At 55.5% G+C, this 20,308-nt stretch overlaps 1 protein-coding gene across 2 annotated transcripts in view; it reads right to left on the minus strand.

Annotated features, from left to right (window-relative positions):
• The window catches only part of arfgef1 (ARF guanine nucleotide exchange factor 1), a 210,894-nt gene that overhangs the window by 141,746 nt on the left and 48,840 nt on the right, over nucleotides 1-20,308 (minus strand). For both annotated transcript variants that reach the window (XM_043689241.2, XM_043689239.2), the window contains exon 3: nucleotides 13,899-14,055. In XM_043689241.2, the coding sequence (XP_043545176.2) occupies nucleotides 13,899-14,055 (157 nt within the window). The remainder of the gene's footprint in view (nucleotides 1-13,898; nucleotides 14,056-20,308) is intronic.

Consider the following 20,308-nt stretch of genomic DNA (forward strand, 5'->3'; position numbering starts at 1 on the left):
AGGAGCAGAATTAGGCCATTCGACCCACTGATATTTTACAGATATGGCTGATATTTTTCTCAACCTATTTTCTCCTACATTCTCCCTCAATCGCTGATCCCCTTGTAAATGTAGTTAAATTGGAACGGAGTCTGTAGCTCTCCCAGTCAAATAACTAAATGCTGCAACACTTCCTGAATCTGGAGAAAATACTCAGAAAAGAATTCAGCACAAGAATAAATGGTTCAGAAAACATCTGTGCACTTCTGAATTGGCTGTCAGAGGAATTCAACAGGTGATTTCAGGAATTTGCTGTTACGGAACAAGTCACCAGATTTGTTTCAAATCTATTCCTTTGAGTAGATATTGTTGGGTTGGCCACTAAATTAGATTTGATATTTGATTTACAAGCTGTGGAGTTTATCTGGAGAAAATTACTACGCAAAATGATGAAAGTCAGACCAAGATACAGCCGTTAAAAAAAAACAAGAACTGCGGATGCTGGAAATCTAAAACAAAAACAGAAATTGCTGGAAAAACTTAGCATATCTGGCAGCATCTGTGGAGAGAAAACAGAGTTAACGTTTTGAGTCCAGTAACTCTTCTTCAGAACTGACTGTAGCTAGGAAAAAGTTGATATATCATGTTGAAGTAGGGGTAGAGGAGTAAATGATATGTGGAGATGGAGCTGAGATTGAGATAACAGCAGTTGGACAGACCATGGAATAAGTAACGGTCAGCCTAGGAGACTCGATATCTGCTAATGGAGAGTAATAATAATTGTCCTAAAAATAAACTATTCTGTAATTTTTTCAGGGTAGATCCAGGGTGGTATTTAAACTAAAAATGTTGGGAGACCATAACTTGAAGGTTATTGGTCTCAAAGGAGATTGAATAATAGGCTGCTTTGACATTTTTGAGGAGAAAGTGAGGTCTGCAGATGCTGGAGATCAGAGATGGAAATGTGTTGCTGGAAAAGCGCAGCAGGTCAGGCAGCATCTAGGGAACAGGAGAATCAACGTTTCCTGAAGAAGGGCTAATGCCCGAAATGTTGATTCTCCTGTTCCCTAGATGCTGCCTGACCTGCTGCGCTTTTCCAGCAACACATTTCCACATCTGCTTTGACATTTACCAAGACCGGCATCTCCAAATTACGATTGACATTCACCTTAACTGAGTCCTTTTGTTAGCAACCATTTTTCCACAGATCCAGCTCCTACTTATTTGTGCTTTGAAAAGCTTTCATCATTTCAAAACTTGATCACATCACCTATCAATATTGTTTACTTCACAAAGGAAACCACAAAGTCTCTAGTGTATTTGTAAAACTGATGCCCCAGTCTCAATTCATATCTATTTACTAGAAACATGAAATGCTGAAAACACTCAGGTTTGGTAGCATATAGGGTGAGAGAAAATGAGCAAATATTTCAGGTCGATAGCCTTATCAACGAGACCAAATCTCTCGTTAAGGTCATCAACCTGAAATAGGCAAAAGTGAGGACTGCAGATGCTGGAAATCAAAGTCTCGATTAGAGTAGTGCTGGAAAAGCACAGCAGGTCAGGCAACATCTAAGGACCAGGAAAATCGACGTTTCGGGCAAAAGCCCTTCAATCAGGAATGAAGGCTGAAATCAACCTGAAATGTTAACAGTTTCCCTCTTGACAAAAGCTGCTAACATGCTGTGGAATTGGGAACCTTATCATACTGTTTTTTTCACAATTTGCATGCGTTACAAATTCCCTTTTTTTTCTATTTTGTATGAGTTCCTAGCAGATTAATTGTTAATTTAGATGTGTGAGGGAGCACTGCTTACATCACTCAAATTTATCTAAATCACATACATGAATGGATGGTTGGCCAATAAATCAACAATACTGTGTTTGTGTCATGACCATGGGTCATGATGATGACTGATGAGCTAATGTATTCCTGATGAAGGGCTTTTGCCTGAAACGTCGATTTTCCTGCTCCTCGGATGCTGCCTGACCTGCTGTGCTTTTCTAGCACCACTCTAATCTAGACTCTGGTTTTCAGCAACTGCAGTCCTTGTTTTTATCTAATGTAGACAAAAACACAGGAAGAACACTCCTGCCTGCAGAAGATTTTTAAAAAATGTACTCAGAGAACTTTGTTGTACAGATTGGAGGAAGACATAAGGAAAAAACATGAAAGTGTTGCAAGCCACCTGTTGCTCCTACAGATAATGGGAAGTAACAGTCATATGAACTGGGACCCTAATTGCCTTGATTTAAGTATAACTTGTTGTTTAATAAATTGTCCTGATATCACATCATAGACTGCCAAAGGACCTACATTTATTGCTTTAGTGTCTCTGAAGCTCTTATTTCCAACATTTTGTTTTTATTGCAAATTTCCAGTATCTGCATAATTTTGCTTTGGTTTCTATTCTTTCTCTTGCATCCCCTCTCTCAGGCCTTGACATCCTTCCACAATATGGCATCCAAAATTGAACACAACATTTCAGCCAAGACCAAACCTGTCATTGAGAAATATTTAACACAAGAGCATTAATTAGTGAATGTCATACAAAAATCAATAAAGGCAACGTTCCCATTTGTGTTTTTCAAAAAATAAACAGGTTTCTAAACTTATCCTGCAACTATAAGAATTTTATACACACAGCCATGTCTCTCTCTGGACTCACTTCAGTGTTCTATTATTCACTCTATACTACCTCTCTCCTTCTTGTTCCGACTTTATTTATACTTTGCCATGATACATTACATTTATCATGTGTCTGCCCATTTCAGCAACCTATATATTCCCTTCTAATGCCTATTCCTATCTTCCTTAAATTTCTTTGTTTAATCAATGCTACGCAGTGTCTGCCACATCTAGGTCATTAATATTTCAAAAACAGCAATACTCCTCATTTCAACCCTTGGAGAACTCCACTGTACCCCTGGGGAACACTACTACTCATTTCCATGCAGTCTGAAGCACTACTGCTCCATCCATACAGCTACTGTCCTTTGATCCAAGGAGCTTCAGTTTTGCTTACACATCTATAGTGGGCTATTTTGGTAAATGCCTTTTTAAAGTCCCTACACACATCAACCAAATTACCTTTATCAACCCTCTCTGTTATTTCATCAACAAACTCAACCAAGTTTATCAAACACAATTTGCCGACTTTCCTTTGACTGCCAAACTACACATTTGCTGGATTTTTAAAAAATTTATAAAACTTTCTCCATTCACTGACATTAGGTTGTAATTGACAGGGTTTTCCTTTTCTCTTAAATAGAGAATGTTTGCAATCCCTCAGTGCTCTGGCAACAGCCCCAAATTTAAGGAGAACTCAAAATGACGGTAAGCACCCTCCACAACTGCAGCCCTCACTTCCTTCATTCTATGTGGTTCTGGTTCATGTAGTGACAGCATTCATGGACAAAAAATAGAGTTAACATTTTGGGGCTAGCAAACTTTCTTGAGAAATGACTGTAGTTGGCTAATCATTGGCATAGTGGGAGAAAGGACTGTTGGGAGGAAGTGAGCATGGGAGGACGAGCCAGCGGGAGGACAAACAAATGGAAGGGAGGCAGGCAGGCGAGCGAGCGAGTGAGAGGGAGCACGGGTGAGCTAGAGGGGCAGTGACAACGAGGGCAAGTGAGAGACAGTGCAACAGTGAGAGTGAGCGATAGAGAGGAGGGCGTCGAGCAAGTGTGGGCGGGCGAGGAAGAGTGAGGACAAGTGGGCGTGCGGGTGAGCGGGTAAACGGGAGGGAGCGCGGGCAAGTGAGGGGGAGGGAGGGCGGGCGGGCGGGCGAGCGAGAGGGGAGGGAGCGCGGGCGGGCGGGCGTGCGAGAGGGGAGGGAGCGCGGGCGGGCGAGAGGGGAGGGAGCGCGGGCGGGCGGGCGAGCGAGAGGGGAGGGAGCGCGGGCGGGCGGGCGAGCGAGAGGGGAGGGAGCGCGGGCGGGCGGGCGAGCGAGAGGGGAGGGAGCGCGGGCGGGCGGGCGAGCGAGGGGGGAGGGAGCGCGGGCGGGCGAGCGAGGGGGGAGGGAGCGCGGGCGGGCGGGCGAGCGAGGGGGGAGGGAGCGCGGGCGGGCGGGCGAGCGAGGGGGGAGGGAGCGCGGGCGGGCGGGCGGGCGAGAGGGGAGGGAGCGCGGGCGGGCGGGCGGGCGAGAGGGGAGGGAGCGCGGGCGGGCGGGCGGGCGAGCGAGAGGGGAGGGAGCGCGGGCGGGCGGGCGAGCGAGAGGGGAGGGAGCGCGGGCGGGCGGGCGAGCGAGAGGGGAGGGAGCGCGGGCGGGCGAGCGAGAGGGGAGGGAGCGCGGGCGGGCGGGCGAGCGAGAGGGGAGGGAGCGCGGGCGGGCGGGCGAGCGAGAGGGGAGGGAGCGCGGGCGGGCGGGCGAGCGAGAGGGGAGGGAGCGCGGGCGGGCGGGCGAGCGAGAGGGGAGGGAGCGCGGGCGGGCGGGCGAGCGAGAGGGGAGGGAGCGCGGGCGGGCGGGCGAGCGAGAGGGGAGGGAGCGCGGGCGGGCGGGCGAGCGAGAGGGGAGGGAGCGCGGGCGGGCGGGCGAGCGAGAGGGGAGGGAGCGCGGGCGGGCGGGCGAGCGAGAGGGGAGGGAGCGCGGGCGGGCGGGCGAGCGAGAGGGGAGGGAGCGCGGGCGGGCGGGCGAGCGAGAGGGGAGGGAGCGCGGGCGGGCGGGCGAGCGAGAGGGGAGGGAGCGCGGGCGGGCGGGCGAGCGAGAGGGGAGGGAGCGCGGGCGGGCGGGCGAGCGAGAGGGGAGGGAGCGCGGGCGGGCGGGCGAGCGAGAGGGGAGGGAGCGCGGGCGGGCGGGCGAGCGAGAGGGGAGGGAGCGCGGGCGGGCGGGCGAGCGAGAGGGGAGGGAGCGCGGGCGGGCGGGCGAGCGAGAGGGGAGGGAGCGCGGGCGGGCGGGCGAGCGAGAGGGGAGGGAGCGCGGGCGGGCGGGCGAGCGAGAGGGGAGGGAGCGCGGGCGGGCGGGCGAGCGAGAGGGGAGGGAGCGCGGGCGGGCGGGCGAGCGAGAGGGGAGGGAGCGCGGGCGGGCGGGCGAGCGAGAGGGGAGGGAGCGCGGGCGGGCGGGCGAGCGAGAGGGGAGGGAGCGCGGGCGGGCGGGCGAGCGAGAGGGGAGGGAGCGCGGGCGGGCGGGCGAGCGAGAGGGGAGGGAGCGCGGGCGGGCGGGCGAGCGAGAGGGGAGGGAGCGCGGGCGGGCGGGCGAGCGAGAGGGGAGGGAGCGCGGGCGGGCGGGCGAGCGAGAGGGGAGGGAGCGCGGGCGGGCGAGCGAGAGGGGAGGGAGCGCGGGCGGGCGAGCGAGAGGGGAGGGAGCGCGGGCGGGCGGGCGAGCGAGAGGGGAGGGAGCGCGGGCGGGCGAGCGAGAGGGGAGGGAGCGCGGGCGGGCGAGCGAGAGGGGAGGGAGCGCGGGCGGGCGAGCGAGAGGGGAGGGAGCGCGGGCGGGCGAGCGAGAGGGGAGGGAGCGCGGGCGGGCGAGCGAGAGGGGAGGGAGCGCGGGCGGGCGAGCGAGAGGGGAGGGAGCGCGGGCGGGCGAGCGAGAGGGGAGGGAGCGCGGGCGGGCGAGCGAGAGGGGAGGGAGCGCGGGCGGGCGAGCGAGAGGGGAGGGAGCGCGGGCGGGCGAGCGAGAGGGGAGGGAGCGCGGGCGGGCGAGCGAGAGGGGAGGGAGCGCGGGCGGGCGAGCGAGAGGGGAGGGAGCGCGGGCGGGCGAGCGAGAGGGGAGGGAGCGCGGGCGGGCGGGCGAGCGAGAGGGGAGGGAGCGCGGGCGGGCGGGCGAGCAAGAGGGGAGGGAGGGCGGGCGGGCGGGCGAGCGAGAGGGGAGGGAGGGCGGGCGGGCGAGCGAGCGAGAGGGGAGGGAGCGCGGGCGGGCGGGCGAGCGAGAGGGGAGGGAGGGCGGGCGAGCGAGCGAGAGGGGAGGGAGGGCGGGCGGGCGAGCGAGAGGGGAGGGAGGGCGGGCGGGCGAGCGAGAGGGGAGGGAGGGCGGGCGGGCGAGCGAGAGGGGAGGGAGGGCGGGCGGGCGAGCGAGAGGGGAGTGAGGGCGGGCGGGCGGGCGAGAGGGGAGGGAGGGCGGGCGGGCGGGCGAGAGGGGAGGGAGGGCGGGCGGGCGAGAGGGGAGGGAGGGAGGGCGGGCGGGCGAGAGGGGAGGGAGGGCGGGCGGCGGGCGAGAGGGGAGGGAGGGCGGGCGGGCGGGCGAGAGGGGAGGGAGGGCGGGCGGGCGAGCGAGAGGGGAGGGAGGGCGGCGGGCGAGCGAGAGGGGAGGGAGGCGCGGGCGGGCGAGCGAGAGGGGAGGGAGCGCGGGCGGGCGAGCGAGAGGGGAGGGAGCGCGGGCGGGCGAGCGAGAGGGGAGGGAGCGCGGGCGGGCGAGCGAGAGGGGAGGGAGCGCGGGCGGGCGAGCGAGAGGGGAGGGAGCGCGGGCGGGCGGAGCGAGAGGGGAGGGAGCGCGGGCGGGCGAGCGAGAGGGGAGGGAGCGCGGCGGGCGAGCGAGAGGGGAGGGAGCGCGGGCGGGCGAGCGAGAGGGGAGGGAGCGCGGGCGGGCGAGCGAGAGGGGAGGGAGCGCGGGCGGGCGAGCGAGAGGGGAGGAGCGCGGGCGGGCGAGCGAGAGGGGAGGGAGCGCGGGCGGGGCGAGCGAGAGGGGAGGGAGCGCGGGCGGGCGAGCGAGAGGGGAGGGAGCGCGGGCGGGCGAGCGAGAGGGGAGGGAGCGCGGGCGGGCGAGCGAGAGGGAGGGAGCGCGGGCGGGCGAGCGAGAGGGGAGGGAGCGCGGGCGGGCGAGCGAGAGGGGAGGGAGCGCGGGCGGGCGAGCGAGAGGGGAGGGAGCGCGGGCGGGCGAGCGAGAGGGGAGGGAGCGCGGGCGGGCGAGCGAGAGGGGAGGGAGCGCGGGCGGGCGAGCGAGAGGGGAGGGAGCGCGGGCGGGCGAGCGAGAGGGGAGGGAGCGCGGGCGGGCGAGCGAGAGGGGAGGGAGCGCGGGCGGGCGAGCGAGAGGGGAGGGAGCGCGGGCGGGCGAGCGAGAGGGAGGGAGCGCGGGCGGGCGAGCGAGAGGGGAGGGAGCGCGGGCGGGCGAGCGAGAGGGGAGGGAGCGCGGGCGGGCGAGCGAGAGGGGAGGGAGCGCGGGCGGGCGAGCGAGAGGGGAGGGAGCGCGGGCGGGCGAGCGAGAGGGGAGGGAGCGCGGGCGGGGCGAGCGAGAGGGGAGGGAGCGCGGGCGGGCGAGCGAGAGGGAGGGAGCGCGGGCGGGCGAGCGAGAGGGGAGGGAGCGCGGGCGGGCGAGCGAGAGGGGAGGGAGCGCGGGCGGGCGAGCGAGAGGGGAGGGAGCGCGGGCGGGCGAGCGAGAGGGGAGGGAGCGCGGGCGGGCGAGCGAGAGGGGAGGGAGCGCGGGCGGGCGAGCGAGAGGGGAGGGAGCGCGGGCGGGCGAGCGAGAGGGGAGGGAGCGCGGGCGGGCGAGCGAGAGGGGAGGGAGCGCGGGCGGGCGAGCGAGAGGGGAGGGAGCGCGGGCGGGCGAGCGAGAGGGGAGGGAGCGCGGGCGGGCGAGCGAGAGGGGAGGGAGCGCGGGCGGGCGAGCGAGAGGGAGGGAGCGCGGGCGGGCGAGCGAGAGGGGAGGGAGCGCGGGCGGGCGAGCGAGAGGGGAGGGAGCGCGGGCGGGCGAGCGAGAGGGGAGGGAGCGCGGGCGGGCGAGCGAGAGGGGAGGGAGCGCGGGCGGGCGAGCGAGAGGGGAGGGAGCGCGGGCGGGCGAGCGAGAGGGGAGGGAGCGCGGGCGGCGAGCGAGAGGGGAGGAGCGCGGGCGGGCGAGCGAGAGGGGAGGGAGCGCGGGCGGGCGAGCGAGAGGGGAGGGAGCGCGGGCGGGCGAGCGAGAGGGGAGGGAGCGCGGGCGGGCGAGCGAGAGGGGAGGGAGCGCGGGCGGGCGAGCGAGAGGGGAGGGAGCGCGGGCGGGCGAGCGAGAGGGGAGGGAGCGCGGGCGGGCGAGCGAGAGGGGAGGGAGCGCGGGCGGGCGAGCGAGAGGGGAGGGAGCGCGGGCGGGCGAGCGAGAGGGGAGGGAGCGCGGGCGGGCGAGCGAGAGGGGAGGGAGCGCGGGCGGGCGAGCGAGAGGGGAGGGAGCGCGGGCGGGCGAGCGAGAGGGGAGGGAGCGCGGGCGGGCGAGCGAGAGGGGAGGGAGCGCGGGCGGGCGAGCGAGAGGGGAGGGAGCGCGGGCGGGCGAGCGAGAGGGGAGGGAGCGCGGGCGGGCGAGCGAGAGGGGAGGGAGCGCGGGCGGGCGAGCGAGAGGGGAGGGAGCGCGGGCGGGCGAGCGAGAGGGGAGGGAGCGCGGGCGGGCGAGCGAGAGGGGAGGGAGCGCGGGCGGGCGAGCGAGGGGGGAGGGAGCGCGGGCGGGCGAGCGAGGGGGGAGGGAGCGCGGGCGGGCGAGCGAGGGGGGAGGGAGCGCGGGCGGGCGAGCGAGGGGGGAGGGAGCGCGGGCGGGCGAGCGAGGGGGGAGGGAGCGCGGGCGGGCGAGCGAGGGGGGAGGGAGCGCGGGCGGGCGAGCGAGGGGGGAGGGAGCGCGGGCGGGCGAGCGAGGGGGGAGGGAGCGCGGGCGGGCGAGCGAGGGGGGAGGGAGCGCGGGCGGGCGAGCGAGGGGGGAGGGAGCGCGGGCGGGCGAGCGAGGGGGGAGGGAGCGCGGGCGGGCGAGCGAGGGGGGAGGGAGCGCGGGCGGGCGAGCGAGGGGGGAGGGAGCGCGGGCGGGCGAGCGAGGGGGGAGGGAGCGCGGGCGGGCGAGCGAGGGGGGAGGGAGCGCGGGCGGGCGAGCGAGGGGGGAGGGAGCGCGGGCGGGCGAGCGAGGGGGGAGGGAGCGCGGGCGGGCGAGCGAGGGGGGAGGGAGCGCGGGCGGGCGAGCGAGGGGGGAGGGAGCGCGGGCGGGCGAGCGAGGGGGGAGGGAGCGCGGGCGGGCGAGCGAGGGGGGAGGGAGCGCGGGCGGGCGAGCGAGGGGGGAGGGAGCGCGGGCGGGCGAGCGAGGGGGGAGGGAGCGCGGGCGGGCGAGCGAGGGGGGAGGGAGCGCGGGCGGGCGAGCGAGGGGGGAGGGAGCGCGGGCGGGCGAGCGAGGGGGGAGGGAGCGCGGGCGGGCGAGCGAGGGGGGAGGGAGCGCGGGCGGGCGAGCGAGGGGGGAGGGAGCGCGGGCGGGCGAGCGAGGGGGGAGGGAGCGCGGGCGGGCGAGCGAGGGGGGAGGGAGCGCGGGCGGGCGAGCGAGGGGGGAGGGAGCGCGGGCGGGCGAGCGAGGGGGGAGGGAGCGCGGGCGGGCGAGCGAGAGGGGAGGGAGCGCGGGCGGGCGAGCGAGAGGGGAGGGAGCGCGGGCGGGCGAGCGAGAGGGGAGGGAGCGCGGGCGGGCGAGCGAGAGGGGAGGGAGCGCGGGCGGGCGAGCGAGAGGGGAGGGAGGGAGCACGGGCGGGCGAGCGAGAGGGGAGGGAGGGAGCGCGTGCGAGCGAGAGGTGAGGGGAGGGGAGGAGAGGAAGGGGGCACGGTCAGGTGAGAGGGGAGAGGAGAGAGGGAGCGGGGGGGGCGAGCGAGAGGGGAGGGGAGGGAGGGAGCGTGGGCGGGCGAGCGAGAGGGGAGGGGAGGGAAGGAATGTGGGCGGGCGAGCGAGAAGGGACGGTGGGAGGGGAGGGAGGGAGCGTAGGCGGGCGAGCGAGAGGGGAGGGAGGGAGCGCAGTTGGGCGAGCGAGAGGGGAGGGAGCACGGGCGGGCGAGCGAGAGGGGAGGTGAGGGAGGGAGCACGGGCGGGCGAGCGAGAGGGGAGGGAGGGAGCACGGGCGGGCGAGCGAGAGGGGAGGGAGGGAGCACGGGCGGGCGAGCGAGAGGGGAGGGAGGGAGTGTGGGAGGGAGGGAGTGTGGACAAGCAAGAATAGGAACAAGCGAGAGACTGTGACAGTGACAGTGAGGGGTGGAGCGAGCAAGACTGCGAGCAGGCAAGTGATCGAGCGCGAGGGCGGGCGGGCGCGAGGGCGCGGGCGGGCGAGCGAGCGCGAGGGCGGGCGGGCGAGCGAGCGCGAGGGCGGGCGGGCGAGCGAGCGCGAGGGCGGGCGGGCGAGCGAGCGCGAGGGCGGGCGGGCGAGCGAGCGCGAGGGCGGGCGGGCGAGCGAGCGCGAGGGCGGGCGGGCGAGCGAGCGCGAGGGCGGGCGGGCGAGCGTGAGGGCGGGCAGGCGGGCGCGAGGGCGAGCGCGAGGGAGGGCAGGCGGGCGGGCGAGGGCGAGGGAGGGCGGGCGGGCGAGGGCGAGGGAGCGCGAGGGCGGGCGGGCGAGGGCGAGGGAGCGCGAGGGCGGGCGGGCGAGCGCGAGGGAGCGCGAGGGCGGGTGGACGAGCGCGCGGGCGGGCCGGCGCGAGGCCGGGCCAGCGCGAGGCCGGGCGGGCGGGCCAGCGCGAGGCCGGGCGGGCGGGCCAGCGCGAGGCCGGGCGGGCGGGCCAGCGGGCGGGCGGGCGGGCCAGCGCGAGGGCTGGCGGGCGGGCCAGCGCGAGGGCTGGCGGGCGGGCCAGCGCGAGGGCTGGCGGGCGGGCCAGCGCGAGGGCTGGCGGGCGGGCCAGCGCGAGGGCGGGCGGGCGAGAGAGCGCGAGGGCGGGCGGGCGAGAGAGCGCGAGGGCGGGCGGGCGAGAGAGCGCGAGGGCGGGCGGGCGAGAGAGCGCGAGGGCGGGCGGGCGAGAGAGCGCGAGGGCGGGCGGGGGAGAGAGCGCGAGGGCGGGCGGGCGAGAGAGCGCGAGGGCGGGCGGGCGAGAGAGCGCGAGGGCGGGCGGGCGAGTTAGCGCGAGGGCGGGCGGGCGAGCGAGGGCGAGGGCGGGCGGGCGAGAGAGCGCGAGGGCGGGCGGGCGAGAGAGCGCGAGGGCGGGCGGGCGAGAGAGCGCGAGGGCGGGCGGGCGAGAGAGCGCGAGGGCGGGCGGGCGAGAGAGCGCGAGGGCGGGCGGGCGAGAGAGCGCGAGGGCGGGCGGGCGAGAGAGCGCGAGGGCGGGCGGGCGAGAGAGCGCGAGGGCGGGCGGGCGAGAGAGCGCGAGGGCGGGCGGTCGAGAGAGCGCGAGGGCGGGCGGCCGAGAGAGCGCGAGGGCGGGCGGGCGAGAGAGCGCGAGGGCGGGCGGGCGAGAGAGCGCGAGGGCGGGCGGGCGAGAGAGCGCGAGGGCGGGCGGGCGAGAGCGAGTGCGGGCAAGCGAGCGAGCGAGAGCGAGTGCAGGCGGGCGGGCGAGAGCGAGTGCAGGCGGGCGGGCGAGAGCGAGTGCAGGCGGGCGGGCGAGAGAGAGTGCAGGCGGGCGGGCGAGAGGCGGGCGGGCGGGCGGGCGAGAGGCGGGCGGGCGAGAGCGAGTGCAGGCGGGCGGGCGAGAGCGAGTGCGGGCGGGCGGGCGGGAGCGAGTGCGGGCGGGCGGGCGAGAGCGAGTGCAGGCGGGCGGGCTAGCGAGAGCGAGTGCGGGCGGGCGAGCGCGAGTGCGGGCAAGCGAGTGAGCGAGAGCGAGTGCGGGCAAGCGAGTGAGAGCTAGTGTGGGCAAGCGAGCGAGAGCGGGCGGGCGAGCGAGAGCGAGTGCGGGCAAGCGAACGAGAGCGGGCAAGTGAGAGAGAGTGTGGGCGAACGAGCGAGAGTGACTGTAAGCAATCCAAAGTGAGTGCGAGCGGGCGAGCTAGCATGAGTGCTGGCAAGTGGGCAAGCGAGTGTCAGTGCAGGTGAGCGGGGGGGTGGCGAGAGAGGGAGAGAGAGTGAGAATGAGAGATAAAGAATGGCCAACGGAAAATGAGATGCTGTTCTTCCAGTTTGCACCAAGCTTCACTAGAGAACTGCAGCAAACCCGAGACAAAAATGTTAGCCAGGAAAAGTGTGCTACCACACGGGGTAAACCTCTTCTAATTTAAACCAGCCATACAGAAAAGATTCACCTTATGCTGTAATTTGTTAAAATTAGAGAGGCAAAGGTTTATCCCAGAGGTCACTATTTAAAGTAAAAATTAACAACTTTATTCTTTAAGTCCAACAGAATATATTAAAAATAACAACTAATTGCAACCCCTTTCTCTTCAACCTACCTTTTACCTCCCACTCTACAATACTGGTCCAATAAGAAATCCTGATTAAAATTTTAAAAAGAAATTCAACTTTCAAAATCAGTCAGCGGTCGGATCTTCTCTTTGTATCTTCCTCTGCAGATTTTCCTCTGTCGTCTTTTCGATGTTCTGCTACGCAAACTTCTTATAGCCAGGTACCTCTCAGACAGCTATTCTGTTGGCTGTCTGTACATATTGGTGGCTTGGCAGTTCTCTCTCAACTGTTCAAAAATGTCCAGTTTTATACCCCAAAGCACCAGACTGTTTCATTGGTTTTAACATTATCAAAATACTAAATTCAAACTTGATTGGATTTTGGTATGTTGGGGCATCATTTAAACTGATTGGCTAAATTTGAATTTGTTTTGTGTCTCATGGTAACCCAGCTGCAACTAGCTGTTTCGACCAAATATTACACTGGTACCTTGTTCAGAACACTTTGTGCTGTGTCAGGCAGGCCTTGCTAGCTTTCCAACTCTCTTAAAGGTACAGGACATCTACACATTCATAACATATGGTAGTGTTTTGAAGTGCCAATCTTTTAAGTACCCTCTCTTTTCTTATTGTATCCTAAGTTTACGCTTGAAAACATATAATACAGTTTGTGGATATATTCAGTCCAGTAAATAAAAGATATGAGTACCATGTTGCATGAAACTGATCACTCCTCAGCTGGGAACATTGCATTCAACCTACCGATCATATTTTAGGAAGGATGTCAAGGTTTTGAAGAACATGCAAAGGATGTTTACTATAACAGTATCAGGGATGTGGAATTTCTGTTATGTGAAGAGATTATGGAAACTAAGATTCTTTTCTTTAAAGCAGAGGTGATTAAGGGAAGTTAAATAGATGTTTTAAAACTTTAAAAGATTTTGAAAAGCTTCATTGGTAACAATGTCAATACGTTGAGAATATGATGTTACTGAGGACACTGCTTTAAGATAAATTAGCCAAGTACCACAGTGGAAATGAAAATTTTCATGCAGCTAGTTATGATCTGGAGTATGTCAAAAGATGTTGAAAGCAGGTGCAATATAACTTTAAAAAAGGAAACTGCTTATGTACATGAAGACAAAATGAAAATCTGGATTCTGGAAAAAGATAGGGGGAAATGGGATTAGCTTTTTCAAAGAGACAGCACACAGGTTTAATGGATTGAGTTGCCTCCTTCTGTACTATGTATCCACGTTTTGAGGAATCTCGGTGGATGAGGGTAATTAAATATCCCATCTACAAGCAACACCAATAGGCCATGTAATGTTAAATGGCAAACAGCATCCAACCATGACCTTGATGGGAAGGAAATGCAGGCTGGCACATCATATGCAAGTCAACATTCTGCAAAATCACTCTGATGAGGTTCATATACAGAGGAACCTCGATTACTTGGCACTTGATTAATCGAATTTCGGATTATGTGAACAAGATCGCATGGTCCCAATGCTTGGCTAACTACATTATCCGGCATTAGATTATCCGGAATTTGATTAACCGAACGAAATACTCCCCAACCGTGTCCCTCGGATAATCGGGGTTCCTCTGTACTATGTGCAACTACTGGACAAAAACCCAAGATACATTAAAATGTACCGAGAGAGACTATTTCAAACTAAACTTCTACACACTGGCTCAGGGAAAGAGATAAAGATTTAGTGCTAACTGCTTGGTCATAAATATCTGTAATACCTGAAAATGTATGCAGTGTACTTTCTACTAGTATTCGCAGCTGTGGCTTGTCAGTGATTTCTAATAGATAATAATGGAAGAGAGTTTACACTGCAATATAAATTGCATCAAACAAAAACTTCATTTCGCAAGCCATTATTTACAGCTTCCTTCCAGTTTTTTTTCAACCATCCGACTTGTTTATACTTCAGACCCAAGTACAGCAATACAAACCTGTAAACAGTCAAGAGACGTGCTGACTATGCGGGGACACTTCGACTGACACGCCAACTCGAAAGGGAGAAAATATTTGTCTGCTTCAATAAAGTTTGCCTTGGATTTGACTGGAGGCAAGGTCCCAGAAACAGTCTTTCCTTCTGAATGGGGAGGACTGCATGAAACACAAACATTATTCATTATCAACATCTGTTTCCAAAAAAGAATGTTCAAATGCATTATAATGTTAGTCCACTTTATATTTCATATGTGTAAAAGCATATTTTAAAGGAAGATTCTTGACAAAAAAATCTGGTGGCCTGAAAAGGTTTTACTATATTGATGGCTTTCCGTCAATGCCCACGCTTTACTAACTTCGCCCCTGTAGAAAGAAAAGTAAACTGAAAGGATGGCCACTATATTACAAGACAAAGCCTGTCTGGAATAGCCATTGATACCATTTATTGGAACAGCTGTTACCAGAGGGAAAAGTAAATGAATGCTTCAATAATTAGAATTAGTCAAAGCATCACTCAGCATTAGAAGCTTGCATGCAGGCTTTGGCTTAGCAATGAAAGATAAGACTACTTCATTAGTGCAACTTAAGGATTAAAATCAAAAATAATGATTAGAAGTGTAATTACATGTTTGATTCATTGAATATTCATAATATTTCTGAAATAAAAACCAGTTTCGCGTGGTCTATAATCATGTCTTGTGTGTGTTAAGCTCACCTAAATGTAATTCATTTTGTGAGAAAAATGAGAAAAGGCAATGTAAACTAAATGGTAGAGTGTAAAAGGGGTTGCGGGAACAGTGACCTGAATGTAGATAGACATTCATCCCTTACATTGGAAGAATAAGTTGAGAAAGCTGTTGACAGTCTTTTCTTGGCTTGATAAAGAGGGGGCAAAAAGAGTACATTATTACATTAAGACCCAGCAGAACTATGAGGTCCAACTCCGAATATCAATCACAGTTTAGGAAAAATGTTAAGATCACAGACAAAGTACACAGAAAACTTATTAGGGTGGCATCAGAGATGAATGACTTCAGTTATCTGATGAGACGAGAAATTGGAGTTGTCCTTCTTTAAACAGAAAAACTAAAGGGAGAACTGATAGCACAAATATCATGGTAAGTCTTCTTTAATAGGAAATAAAAGGAGAAATATGCTCGGACAGTTGGTAAAAAGACAGATTCAAGGTAATGAATCAGTTACAGCATTGGGAAAACAAAATTGACAAAGCAAGTGAAGATGTGAAATGCACTGCTTGGAAGGATAGTGGGAGCAGATTTAGTTGGGTTCTGCACTTACATCTGTAATGACAGTAAAATATTCAGCTCTCACTATAATAACTGTACAACTAACAGCAGCTTTTGACATCCACATGCGGAGTTACACAGAGAAATCTAGAAGTTGCTGTCAGTGATTTTAACAGGATAGGCTGCTGAAATCCTCAATGATGGAAGCTAATTAAAAATCACTAAGCTATACTTCCCAGCATAAAAAATCCTTTAAACAGTTACATCCTGTTGAAAGAATACCAATTTTTACAAAAAATTGCATTCAAAGTCATAGCCATTACTGAATAATCATGCAGTTCAAAAGGTTCATTTGATATTTGTGCAATGCCAGATGTTGCCATGCAATGACAAAATAAATTCTATAGGTTTTTCAAGTAATAAACTGCAAAAATTATAGCACCTTTATCTTGATTCCCATACGTATGTCCCAATTTTTATTCTACTTCTGTACATCAATTTAAAAAATGACAAATTCTTCTTGTTACTTCTTTTCTTGCCTTGCTGTTTGTGAGAATTCCTCAAAAGATTGTGTTGCTTGTTGATAAAATACTGTTACCTCATGCTAGAGATGCTTAAGTCAATAGTAACTGCTACTAGTTAGCCACCAACCATCAAAATCAGGCCAACATCTTGAAAAAAGAATTTAGATAAATATATGATGGAAAAGATCAGTTCCAGCATAGGCCAGATGGGCAAATTGATCTCTTTTGTGTTTGATCATTATATGATGAACAGATTACAAAAAAGTTTGATGCACATGCTATTAACTTCAGCCATCTAACATTTCAAGTTAGAGAATTTGAATAAGTCGCTTTTGCTGTGTAGATTTCAGCAATTTATTTTAGTGCACTGCATTACTATTTAAAGTGCAAAAGCAGCAAGCTGATGAGATATCTTTGATGCAACTAGTTAAATGAGCACAGCCACCAACTCCCTGATCATATTTCATTGACAGCATTGACTCATCAAACTCGGTATGACACAGAGGAGTTGTATTTCATCCATGTATTTCTCAAACAAAGACATCACTTTCTCTTAACTGTTGTCTACTCAACATATTCTCAGTAGAAAGGGCAGATGGCAAGACTACTTCTAGGTTGTTCTCAATATTAGTTTATTTCTACTGTTTTGTTTCTCATTCAAGTTTCAATTCCTAAAAGGTATGACTTGCTCTTATTAATTTCCAAAGTTCAGTGACAGATTCCAAAGTAAAATCATGTATATAAAAATATGCTGTCATGCTGAGCAAAATAAATTAACTGTGTACATGCTAATGGATGACTTGAGGACAATGAGATCTAACACTGAAAAAGCTTTTGAAAAAGCAACCTAAAAAGGTATAGGATAGTTTTCCCCATTTCAAAGAGGAAATCTTAAAATTTTCATTAAATATTCCTTTTGACTGTCCCCAGGTTGCAAAATGGATTCTGTTCTGGAGACTGTTTGCAAATCAATTTGTACATACTACAAAACATAACACAGGACAATCTAAAGCAGCTGCTCATAAGCACAGGAAATATTCATAAGGTCTCTAAAATTACACCCCTGTATGGAATTGTGTTCTTAAATAGGAGTGTTCGTAAGTCAAATTGTAAATTGAGTATCTGTGTGTATTGAACTGCATTTATTTATTGCTTTTAATATAAGAAAGCATCCATCTCTTTATAAACATTAGTCAAAAGGAAAGACAATGCAAACTAAAGCATGGTCAAGAAGGCTTTAAGAATCATCTTATGAGCAGAGAGATATTCATGTGCAATTTCACAGCATGGGAAATTTCAGATGCCTAGGTCGCCAAACTGAACAAATAAAATTGGAGTTGCTGTTCATGAATGCACTGGAGGCAGGTTCCTGATGAAACAATAAATAAGGTCACCTGTTTGGGGAAAGGCACTGGCATGGACAGAGGTTCGGTTTATTGGCAGATTAGGGATAAAGGTGCATTTTTCAGAACGAGCAGCCAATGACTAATGGAGTTCTGCCGGAGTCAATGCTTGGACCACTACAATTCACATTATACCTTAACGATCTGGACAAAAGAACTGAAGGTATTGTTGTTCAGTTTGTAGATTACACAGAGATAGAGGCAGCTAGTGTTGAGGAAACCAGGAGGTTGCAGAAGGACTTGGGACAGGCTAGGAGTGTGGGAAAAGAAGCGGCAGATGCAATATAATGTGGCAAAGTGAGAGATTATGCACTTTAGTAGGAAGAATAGAGGCATATACTATTTTTAAATAACTTTGGAAATCTGGAGCACAAAGAAACTTGGAAGTCTTACTTCAGGATTTTAAGATTAACGTGCAGGTTCAGTTGGCAGCTAGGAAGACAAATGCAATGTTAGCATTCATTTCAAACGGGCTAGAATATATCAGTAGAGATATGGCTCTGGTCAGACTGCATCTGGAATATTGAGAGCAGTTTGGGGCCCGTATCTAAGAAAGGACGTGCAGGTATCGGGTTGGAGGGGGTGGGGGGAGCCTGGGGAGGTTTATAAGAATGAACCTGGGGATGAAGGGAATGTCATAGGAATGCTTGAGGACTCTGGGTCTGTACTCAAAGGAGTTTAGAAAGACTGGGGGCTGATCTGATTGAAACTTACATAATACTGAGAGGCCTGAATAGAGGGGACATGGAGATGATGTTTACACTTGTAGGAGAGACTAGGACCAAGGCCACAACCTCAGTGAAGGGACAACGCTGTAGAACTGAGACGAGGAGGCATTTATTCAGATTGATGAATCTGTGGGACTCTCTGTCGCAGGGGGCTGTGCAGACCAAGTCATTTTGTGCATTTAAGTCAGGGATAGACGGATTCTTGATTGGTAAACGGGTCAAGGCTTAAAAAGAGAGGACAGGAGAATGATTTGGGCAACATATCAGCTATGATCAAATGATAGAGCAGAGTCGATTGGTCAAATGGCCTAATTCTGCTCCTATATTCTATGTTCTTACAACATCATGGGATCAAAATGGGAAGCAATCTTGCATTTAGTCTTAGTGCTAATAGCGTAAGAGTTAATTAGTAATTTAATATTAAGAGATTCTCTAGAGAATAGCAATCATAATCTAATAACTTTCATCTTGAGTTGAAGGATAAGATGCACAACTAGAGTATTAAACTTCAGAAAATGATTTATATAATTATGGCAAAAATGTTATGGATCAGGCCCGACCCCCTCAAAACATTTCAAGAAAGTGACCTAGTTGTTTTAAGCAGGTATAACATGGATATTCCAGGAGTGATGCAGCTGGCCTATCCACTTACTTTTAAACAAACAATGTATTTACAAAATTACTAAATGAAACACAAATAAAACAGAACAAAAAAGAGAATAACAACCTATCCAAAAACCAACATATTATCCCAACTTAATGATGCTTTTCCAAATACTTGTAACAATCCCCATAAACAGCCTTTGGCACAAAAGGTAAAATCAAACAAAGGGTCTTACAGGAGAGATCTCAGAGAGAGAGTACCAGCCTGGACCTGTTTCTTTGAGTCCAGCAGCTTTAAAACACTACTGCTTGCTAAACAAACCAAACTAGAGCGAACCTGAGCTGGGAGAATTGGCCACTCCCCTTTTATTGCACAAGTGCTTTTTTCAAAGTACCTTTTACCTGAGGCAAAATTGGCCCTAAAATCCTTCAACTAAGACTTTTTGAAGTCTGTCTTTTATGACTTCTCTGAACAATATAACCTCGTTAAAGGAGCAACATCTCACAACCATGGTAGATTTTTAAGACTGAGGTTTTTTTTCAGTAAGGAATTAAATGAGATTTTGTTTGATTTTGATCAATTATAAAACAGATTTTTTAAGGCAGAAAGCAGATTAAAAGTAAGGCCAGTGGACTATTGCAATTTTATGGCTTAGGGTGATATATTCTTAGTTAACAAATGTGAAAATGCTTTTCAAGTGAACACAGAGTTGTATTTTTGAGTAAAAGACATGTTTGAACTGGTTTAGGGTTGTAACAAATTATTTAACAGGTCTATGTATTTAGCTTTATATGGTTAATTTGAGCTTTGCTACAGTTATCAACAGTTATTTCAGAGTCACACATGATTCTGTTAACTAAAACATAGTTAGATTTTGAAAGGCATTTAGATGCATCAGTTGAGACATTTGGGATGACAGGTAAACGCTAAGAGGTGACACTACATAAATCTAGGCCGACACCATAAACAGCCTAAATAAAAACCAAACAAACTGTAAACAGGAACTGTAAATGAAAAAACAAAAACAGAAATTGCTGGAAAAGCTCAGCAGGTCTGACAGCATCTGTGGACAGAAGTCAAAATTAACATTTCGGGTCAAGTGACCCTTCGTTAGAACTCCATAAATGGCCTTATTGGTGCCACGTTATCTTAGTAAAGATCTATGATATTGGTGAGCTCAGAGGTACTAGCTATATTGAAATGGATGATTCTACAAAGTAATTGGCATGTCAATGAATAAGTCAGAAGACAGCAGGAAGTAATATCAGTAAGATGACCAATACTGCTAAAGAAATAAATCAGGAACTGGGCAGAGATTACCACCTAGCCAATCCAAGAACTATCTTGAATTGCTTATGCACTGAGAAGCACATGGGGTAGAGGCTTGCAAGATTTAAAAAGTCATAGGGGTCGTTCTCCTATAACACGGTAGTTGCTTTCCCGCGTAACCTTGCTTAATAGAAAATTGCTTCATAGAAATAATAGGGCTTATAGATGAAGTGGGGTTAGGGGCAGACCAGCATAGAAAATCACTTACGATCGCTCAAAGGTCTAACACAAAATAAGGCACAGCTTGAATGAAGGTTGAAATGATATTTATTAACTAAACAGAAGTAAGTTTAACACAGTACATTTAAAAAAATCTATAAAGGCTGCTCTCTGTATAGCACCTCTCTCAGAAAGCTGCTCTGTTGGCAGCTGACATTGGCAAAAGCGCAGACTGGCATGAAGACCAGCACTGAAGCTGCGCATGAGCAGAACCGTGTGGAGACTTCGACGTGGACATTGGCACATGCACAGAATGGCACGGAGAACAGTACAGACAGACATCAGCGCATGCACAGAACAGCACGAAGATTTCGGTGCGGACACTGGCACATGCACAGAACAGCATTGAGATTTT

This window comes from Chiloscyllium plagiosum, unplaced genomic scaffold (genome assembly GCF_037043375.1).
Source record: "Chiloscyllium plagiosum isolate Xiang-an unplaced genomic scaffold, Cpla_swu_hap1 HiC_scaffold_4, whole genome shotgun sequence".
NCBI lineage: Eukaryota > Metazoa > Chordata > Chondrichthyes > Orectolobiformes > Hemiscylliidae > Chiloscyllium > Chiloscyllium plagiosum.